Source organism: Trichechus manatus, unplaced genomic scaffold (assembly GCF_000243295.1).
Source record: "Trichechus manatus latirostris isolate Lorelei unplaced genomic scaffold, TriManLat1.0 scaffold00221, whole genome shotgun sequence".
Taxonomy (NCBI): Eukaryota; Metazoa; Chordata; class Mammalia; order Sirenia; family Trichechidae; genus Trichechus; species Trichechus manatus.
The window spans coordinates 1,066,822-1,076,407 of record NW_004444157.1 but is presented as its reverse complement, the minus strand read 5'-3'; the positions used below and the strand labels follow the sequence as shown (position 1 = coordinate 1,076,407).

General features: G+C 43.4%; 1 protein-coding gene and 1 pseudogene across 1 annotated transcript in view; one reads left to right on the top strand and one right to left on the bottom strand.

The window, feature by feature from the left end:
- FAM199X (family with sequence similarity 199, X-linked) overlaps positions 1–9,099 on the bottom strand; it is a 33,123-nt gene extending 24,024 nt beyond the window's left edge. Inside the window, exon 1 of the mRNA XM_004388911.1 lies at positions 8,592–9,099. Within this exon, the coding sequence (XP_004388968.1) occupies positions 8,592–8,788 (197 nt within the window). The 5' untranslated portion in view covers positions 8,789–9,099. The remainder of the gene's footprint in view (positions 1–8,591) is intronic.
- Positions 408–1,815, top strand: LOC105756902 (double homeobox protein A-like; annotated as a pseudogene).
- Positions 9,100–9,586: the final 487 nt, after the last annotated feature.

Below are 9,586 nucleotides of genomic sequence, written 5' to 3'. Positions count from 1 at the left end.
GATAGGGAACCCAAGGTTGAGAAGGGACAGTGTTGACATGTCGTGGGGTTGCTTACCATTGTCATAAAACAATATGTGTACTGTTTAATGAGAAACTATTTGTTCTGTAAACTTTCATCTAAAGTACAATAAAAAAATTAAAAAATAAATAAAATAGCCAAAAAGGGGAAATAAATGCTCCCCAAAACATGGGGAATAATTAAATGACACATCTGAGTAAGTCTGTATTTTATAATCATTAAAAACCATATTTTCAGACTAAGGATAACACAATATAACTGCAAATAAACTGGTCACAAATTGTGTATATATATGATGATCCTAATTTTAAAAAATTATATAAGGACATAGAACATTTTAGAGCAACATCAAAATATTAACAGTTGTTATCTTTGGTCAAAGGGATCATGAGTGGTTATCTATGCCTTTATAGGTCTTTATATGCCCACAATTTTCTATAGTGAGTTTTTAAAGTAAAAATTTAAGTATGATTCTTTTTTACTATCGTCAGTCTCAAACTTGTAATGAATGTCCATCGTCACTGTGCACTGAACTACTGAAATTTACAAAGCCCTTACTTCCATTGAGAGAAAGCCACCTACCAGACCTTGGAAACCAGGATTCTCTCCCAACAAGGGCACTCTCTAAACACCATCTCAGACTCCATATATCCCAAACTACTCCTCCCACTGTTTCCCTCAGCTCAGGCAATGGCAATGGCAAAAACGAGATTGTAGCAATGAAGTCACAGGCGCAATTGCACGGAATTCACAGGGGAGCAATTGAAAATTCTCATCAATAAATTCAACCACAAACCCTACCCAAATTTTGCTACCAGACAAAAACTTGCTTTAGAAATCAACATCGAAGAGTCTAGAATCCAGATTTGGTTTCAGAATCGAAGAGCCAGACACCCGTTCCAGAAAAGGCCAAAACCTGAGGAGGCCTTAGAATCAAGCGAAGACCTTGGGCAAGATGACCCTGAAGAAAGGAGTCAAGCCAGGCACTGTCATACCTACTGTAACTACTCTCAATTACACACCCTCATGAAGGCATTTGAGAACAATGCTTACTCTGGGATTGATTCCAGAAAACAACTTGCTAAAGAAATTGGGATTCCAGAGTCAAGGGTCCAAATTTGGGTTCGAAATTGAAGATCTACATTACTTGCTCAAATGAAAAAAGAACCTGATGAGACCCTAGAACAAAGACAAAACCAGGAACAAGACAGCTAAGACGAAAGAGTTCAATGTGTAGAACCTACACAAGATGACATTACCCACACTAGCAACTGTATTTCTCTGGATCCAGAATGGGTAGCATAGAAACAAATCCAGTGTACATGATATCATCACTCTGGGCCCCAAATCTGTCTCTCACTCTTCCTGGGAATGTCTTCTTCCCCTGGGACTGCAAACTGAGCCTTCTGAAAATGGTAACAGAACTTAAGGTGGCCGAGGCATGTGCAAGAGGCACTCCACAGCCCTCCTGACCCCACCTGGCTCTAGAGTTCAGCAGAACTGGAAGAAAGTGGAAAAAAAAAATAATACATACCAGTTTTAAATCATCATCACCATCAATTCATGCAAAAATCATCAATGAGTGTTAAAACCTTTTAAGTGAGCGTTCGATGAGGAACAAGATATTGTCTCAAAAAAATCCCCATCACAGAGTACTTATTAATTACAAAAGGAAAATTGCCATTGAGAAACTTGGAAGACCAAAATCTGCTTAACCAGCAATGGCACAAACAGATATGCGGTACCTCCTCATAGGATACATTAAGGAGGACACAATAACAACTCTGTGATATCACTGCCAAAAGTACACATGCTGACGCTAACCATAAAGAAACATAAGACAAAGGCAAATTGAAGGACACTCTACAAAGTAACAGCCCTGTACTTTTCAAAAAGTGGACTGAACAATTGTAACAGGAATGGAGAGAAAGTAAGCCAACTTAGGAAATGTTGAGAAAGCAAGTCCCCTGATGAGTTTTCTTCTATATGTAAAGGTTTGTTTACACCTAAAATTTCTCTCCAAAGACACTCAAGAAACTGTTAACACTGGAGAAAGGAGTGGGAGACAGAACAATTTTCCATTTTAATCCTTCCATCTTATCTTAATTTTAAAAATCATTTAAATGGGTTGTTTAAAGTTTTTTAAACTTAAAGGTGCTGAAATGTAGTATTAAGTGAAAGAAAGCAGACACTGAATGATTCCATTGACATAAATTTCAAAACTAAGCAAAATGAATCCCTGGTATTAGAAGTCAGGCTACAGGTTGGCCTCACCCTAAGGTGGGAATAGTAACTGAGGGGCCCAAGGCAGCCTCTGGGGTGTGGGGCTGGTAAATTTGGTCTCTTGGGCTGGTTCTAGAACCCTTGTGTGGCAATCTGTGAAAATTCAGCAAACTGTATACTGGTGCTCTATGCTATGTCCTCTGTTACAATGTGCCAATAAACACAAACGTTTATTAAAAAAAAAAAAAAAGAGAAAGCCACCTAACAGCCACCTTAGCTATAACCATAAAATTACTCTCAAGAGACTTTCTCCAAAAACTTAAAAGAAAAATGCTGAGAAATAATTCCAATAAAATGATGTTTAACTCAATAACTAGACTTACTGTTCAAATTTTAATTAAAAAAAAAGTCAAGAACATTTATCCACAAGGCTTTTCAGCAAGAATGTACAGACTAAGGACTTTCCACAGTATTTTGGTAAATAGCCATTTAAATGTCAAAATTAAGAAAAGCATATATTCCATGTGTATATTCCTCTGCAGCCCCCTCCTCTCTCAGATGGACCTAACCGTCACCTTTCAGGATGAGAATCCCTAATTCAGCCACTGAGCACTGTTGCATAAAGTCATACTGTCAAGCTGATGAAAGTCATTCCAAATCCATGCTATGCATTCATACTCAGGGGACAGTCTCCCAATCACCACTGCTAATTATCACTGACTCCCTGAAGAATCCCCGAAACAGCGACCCAGACCTCTGCTACTCCTCTGGAGTCCAATGGGCCACCAGGCTCCAGTAACTTAGAGCAGATGATACAACCACCTACTCTAGTCATTTAAGTTCCCTACTCTCCTCTCTATGAGTCAGAATCGACTCCACGGCAATGGGTTTGGTTTTATGTTTTTTTTTTTTTTTTTTTCTCTCCTCTCATCTACCTCAATTGTCTGGGGATCATTCCCCATCCTTCCTACTCCCTCTATTGTCTTGGAAGAAAAAAATCCATCTCATTTCAAAGATTAATCCTCACATGTGGAGTTCTAAGCTCATCCTCTCCATCTCCTGTCATCCCACTCTCTCCCGTATTTTCAACTTCTCCCTTTCCTGTGGGCTGCTTTTAAGGTGCTAAAATCTCTACTCTTGGAAAGGAAAAACTAAACAAAGCAAAAAGCAAACGAAGAAACCTTCACTTCCCTCTCAAATTATCACCATAACCCTTCTCCTTCTTTTCCTCGCTAAATTTATTGAAAAGTATCTTCTCAGCCCTTGTAACCTGTGGTTCCATTCCTATTTCAAAAACCCGAATCAAACCAGTTGCTGTCGAGTCGGTTCCAACTCATGGCGACCCCATGTGTTTCAGAGTAGAACTGTGCTCCATAGGGTGTTCAATGGCTGTGCTCTTTCGGAAGGAGCCCTGGTGGCACAGTGGTTAAGTGCTCGGTGAACTGAAAGGTCCATTGTTCAAACTCACCAGCCGCTCTGTGGGAGAAAGATGTGGCAGTTGGCTTTTGTAAAGCTTATCAGCCAACCCACCCATTGTCCATAGGGTTTCCAAGGAGTGTCTGGTGGATTCGAACTGCCAACCTTTTGGTTAGCAGCCTGAGCTCTTAACCACTGTGCCACCAGAGCTCCTCTGTAAAGATTACTGCCTTGGAAATCCTATGGGCAGTTCTACTCTGTCATACAAGCTCACTATTAGTTGGAATTGACTGGACGGCAAAGGTGCTCTTTCAGAAGCAGATCGTCATGCCATGCCTTTCTTCTGAGGCACTTCCGGGTGGACTCAACCACCAACCTTTCAGTTAGTAGCAGAGTGCTTAACCGTTTGCACCACCCAGGGACTCCTCCACTCCTATTAGGCTACTGGAATTTTTGCTCTGATTACTCCCAAATCCATGTTTCTAGCCTGGATATTTCTCCAAAGGCTGATCTCATTCCCAACTTGTCTCAATAAGTCCCCAAATTCCTCCTGCCTCTGTTACTTATCCTTCTTCGTGGAACAGGGTTCTCCCACCTGCAACCCACAGCTCTTCTGCACCTCCAACTTCTATATCTAGATTGGAAAACTGTGGGTGGTAGAAAAGGCACACAGTAGTCTTGGGGGTTTTCTAGTTAATGGTGATAGAAAATGAGGATCTAAAATCACATAACTGAGTAACTGATTTATACAATAGTACATTTCATATCTTGCCAATAGCGTGTACAAAGTAAGACACTGTCCTCCCACACACTTTTCACAATCGTTTAATGTCAAGGTACTGATGCACTCCTGAAAGGTGATGAGAATAACACATCTGATAGTTAACATTAACCTGCTTCATCTCATAATTTAATCATAGGATCTACCAATATCATTACAAATTGTTTCAATTTGCTAAGTGGCATTTTTTTTTGTGGTGGTGGGGGTTGTAATGATTAACATGGTTAGTGTACAAAACAAGCGGAACTGATGGAAGTGCTAAGAGAGAGCCTCATTCGCATCAGAAAAATCCTGTCTCCAAAACCAAAGAAAGTGTTTTAAACATTACATATTTCATATTGGCATTACAAATGTTTTTAAAAATTTATTAACGTTTTTTGGCTTATTAAAATTTCTTTGTATTTGTTTTTATTTTCCCACAATTCTAGACAAACCCAACTCTGTCATAAAATCCCTAAAGACACTCCTAGGAAAGTGTGAATTCTTAGGAAACTGACTGTGTCAATGTAATTTATTTTCTATTGAACCTAGACTAGAGACAAACCAACCTAAGTCTTCCGTGACTCTAATTTGAACACTGCATGCATTAAACTGTCAAGCCTCAATTTTTCCAATTCAAGCATTATTTTTTCCTACTTACTATCAGCTTTTTTTTTAACCTCCCCCTCTCCTACCCTACTTTTTTCAAGGCACTTGGACCAGAAGTAATAGTGCTATGACTCTTTTCGTTAATGGAGATCACAAATGTGGCCCAGAGTCAGGTAAATGAGCAAACACAAAATTGTCATCATCATAAGGCCCTCACTGAGGGCACTGTTGAAATAACCTTCAAAGTTTTCTTATCAGGTAACGTGAAGGAAGCAAAATAAAGGAAACTGAATGGCAAAGTCAATCTGGTAAATCATATTTACCCGCTGACAAGCTTTCCCTTTCAAAGAAATTTGTTTTAAATGACTAAACCCAAAGCAGAATTTCAGTACTCAACTATTGAGATCTGATTCTGAATTGTTGTTTGAATTGGTGAATGATGTGATGTGAAGAAGAAAAAAAACACCTACCACTTCAAAATAACAGAATTCCCTAAAATCAACTCTGCCTACATAAACGATTTAGCTGTTCGCTTCTCCCTGAAAGAAAATGTCTGGAAGTATAGTCCTCTCGAATGCCATCATGAGGAGGGGTAGGAAGGCAGAACACTCCAGAAAAGGAAAAAGCTACAAAAAAGCAAGCTAGCTTAGGGCAGAAACATCTGCTGTAAGTACAGTCCTCCCTCAGTATTCCTGAAGAATGGGTTCCAGGACCGCCCCGCCCACAAGATAACAAAATCCTCGGATGCTCAAGTCCCTTATAAAAAATGGTGTAGTATTTGCATGTAACTTACAAACATCCTCCCCCTCCAGTACACTTTTAAATCATCTCTAGATTACCTATAATACCTAATACAATGTAAATGCTATGTAAATAGTTGCTAATGCTTACATTTAACGCTCAATGTTTGGAAGCACTTTATCACCAACCCGAGAGACCATTTTTTGCCATTGTAGGGGCAGCACTAACACTTCCATGAATTTCAGCTTCTTTCTGCTTTATTGTGCAAATGCTGGAATCCTTTCTGTGGACCACTTCGGTCCAGTTTAGCAAACAACATGCCACTTTTCAAAAAATCTAAGATTTTTATTTTCTTGTCGAGAGAGCACTTTACACTCCCTGTTAGCCTTGAGGGATTGCTTTGACCACTTAATTGCTTTTTAGGAGCCATTTTTTCATAGAAACAAAGGGTGCACACAACAGAAGTAGCGAATGAACAAGATGCCAGGCAAACAATGCTCAAACTATGAGTACGGGAGAGAGACTGAGGATTTGTGAAATGGCAGGAGGCGACAGCAGGGTATGCCTACACATCACTTCATTCGCGTGGATTCAGCGTAGTGCTAGGCGCGCGCGGCAAAGTCAAGTTTTGCTTTTGGAACTTTTCTAAATTTTTTTCCAAATATTTTCAATCCACAGTTGGTTGAATCCATGGATGCAGAATCCATGGATGCAGAACCCTCGGAAACTGATGGCCAACTGTATTGCTAATTCTGAACCCCTTGAGCTTTGCGGCAAAGGGTACGGACTAAGATACATTAGACCCTCAGACCCCCTACTGTCATTCCAGGCCTTGTGAAAAGTAGGGTAGGAGAGACAGGTTATTTAAAAAAAAAAAAAAAAAAAGCACATAGCAATTAGGAAAATATAATGCTTGAGTTGGAAAACCCGGGGCTTGACAGGAACCACCAACCCCCCCACTGCCCCACTTTGACAAACAACCTTGACCTGACTATGTCCTCTAAGAAAGAGGGCTAGAAAAACACAAGGAAACAATAGGGAGGAGGAAGAACGGAACAAACTAAGAAACGTGTTACTGTATCATAGCTTCACTCCCCATCACTCCCACTGGTTTTGGCAGTTCTTACCCTCAATCTCTGTCCCCACTCCCTTGCCTTCATCATCAGAGCAGGTTAATTCTGCAATCATTTAACTTTCTTGTGTATGAGATGGCTCTGCTGCAAAACTTAAATACCAAATACGTGCAAAAGTTTTATTTTCTATTAGTTTTCAATGCAAACAACCCTTAGCACACTTGAGTTCATGAATATACTTCAGTTACATTAGGGGTTAAACAGGTTTTTGTTAGTCTGAGAAACTATAACAACTGTTTGTGACACTGGAGCCATTACTTCTGTTCCAAGTTTCATCACTGACTCCAAAGGAGTAGTCTTGGCTTTGCCTGACTAGGCTTCATGACCTTCAACTCAGCCTTTTCTCTCCAGGCCTCAGTTTCCTCATTTTTACAATGAGAATTTGGAACAGTCAGTAACAAATGTACTACCACTTCCTTTTGAAATGTGTTATACTTATGATCTGTGTGATTATTTAACACCATGTTTCCACAGACTATAACTTTCTTTAGGTAAGGATCATGTTTTATACATTCCTTGAGTCGGAACGACTTGACGGCGACGGGTTTGGTTTGGTTTGGTTTTTTTGCACCTGGTAGGAGCTCAGTATATCTATAGATTGATTTAGGGGGTGGAAGAGAGGGAAACATGCAAAAGGCCTTCATGCTCGCATCATAAATGTGGATCAGGAATCATAACTAGAATCCTTAATTGATCCCCAATATTCTCCATAGCTGAACTCCTGCCCTTGTCCTCCACACACCATTATTTTTTCATCTTTTCTCAAACCTCCCAGCCTTTTGTGCACATATCTCAAATCTCCACCTACATTAACAGGCTGGGGTTGTGTCTAAAACATTTTCAAATCCCCCACAACCTTTAGCATTAGCACTTAAATGCTGACATGAGAGAATTCTCCAGAACACTCTACCTTCCAATAACACCAGTCAGGAGGAGAGTTGCACCTCTGAATAAATTTGTATAACCAAGTCCATCCTAGCCTCGGTCTCACCCCCCTACTGGGGAGCAAACCAAGGGATGTGCTACATGGAAGAATTTTCCAGATTTAAGCTTACACCTTTTGGTAGAGCCTAAACCGCTAAATTCATAAAGGAGGAAAGGAAAAAAAAAAAAGAAAAGAATCGTCTGGTTTCCTAGGGCTCCACTAAAAAAACGGGGATGGGTGGGTGGGTGAGGGAAAAAGGGCTGTGAGACAGGTTGAAAACTGGAAAAAGAAAGGTTCTAGCTTTAAAAGTCACCTTTCAAAAGATCATGGATTGATTCTGATCCAACCGAGATGTACCATACAGCACACCGGAAACGGAAGGGGTTAAACTTTTGAGAACGGATGGAAACAGGACAGCATCTAAAAATCAAGGGTGGGGGTTTGGGATTTGCCGGGTACAGACCGGGGCGGGGTGGGGGGAGAAAAGGGAGGAAGTAGGGAAGGGAGGAGTCGCTACAGCCAGAAGATGAATAGAGAAAAGGGCGAGGGTAAAATGCCGAAAGAAAAATCGGAGGGCAAGGGTGAAAAGAGGGAGGGGGAGCAGGCCAGGGCCAGTAACGGAGCCAGGGAAGGAGCGCTGGTCGAGAAACGGTGGGGGAGGGGGTGAATGGAAGCCGATGACGGGGATCGGGGGCCACCCGGAGTTCTCAGGCTTGAGGCAGGGGTGTGGGAAACCCACCCCTGCCCTCAGCGGCGGTTCGTACCTGTTGGTGTGGAAACGGTGCAGTGGGTCGGTGCGATGGCAGGAGGACAGCTGGCAACCGAAGTCGCTGATGTCCAGGCAGCCCGGCTCCTCGCTCAGGCAGGTGCCCACCCCGCGAGGAGGTCCCAGAAGCGGGAAGGGTTCCTCGGGGGTTAGAAACTTCTCGTACGAAGTGGTGGCCGACGCCTCGTCGGACATGGTTGGAGATGGCCTAGCTCAGGCTCTCTCTTTGGCCCCGGGCTGCTACCGCGCTCGTCCCTGCCCCCAATCTAACCTGTCCGCAGTCGCTGCCGCCGCACCGGGGTGGGCTCGCTGCAGCTCACTGGCCGGCTGAGCGCGGCGACCCGCCGCTGCACGGGGAGTGCGGGGCCACGCGAAGAGGCTGCTCAAGGCTACTGCGGCCCGCACGCCACCCACACAGCGCCTCAGTGGCCTCTGCAGCTGCCTCGATCGTCACCGCCGCCGCCTCCGCCGCCTCAGCCTCTGCCGCCGCCTGGCCCGCCCCGCCCACTGCGCTGGCCGCTCGCGACTGCTGCAGTCCGCCGGGCACCCGCCGGGAGGGGAAGGGCGGCGGGAAGCCGCACCCCGTGCCCCCTGCCGGAGCGGAGGAGGAACTGAACCCTCCGCCCGCCGCGGCCCAGAGCGACCCGCCCCGCCTTTCCACGCCCTACACGCCTCAAATCTGGGATTTGGGGCGCAGGAAGGGCTCGCCAATTCAAGCCAACCTCCTTCTCCGCTTTCCCATCCGCGCCTAATTACTAATCAGAAAGCCGAAGCCCTGAGAAAAGGGACTTGACCAAGGTCACACTGTGGGTGCGTGAGAAAGAATCCAGATGCCCTGGTTCCCAGCACACTTGATCACCCTGTGTCAGTTCAACAAGGTATTTATTGAACTCCTGCAGTGTGTGTGCCCAACACTGTGCAATGAGTTCTTACAGGGAAAATGGGCCAAGTGGGGAAAAGAACAGTCCCTGCTTCATCATCATCATCACCTAA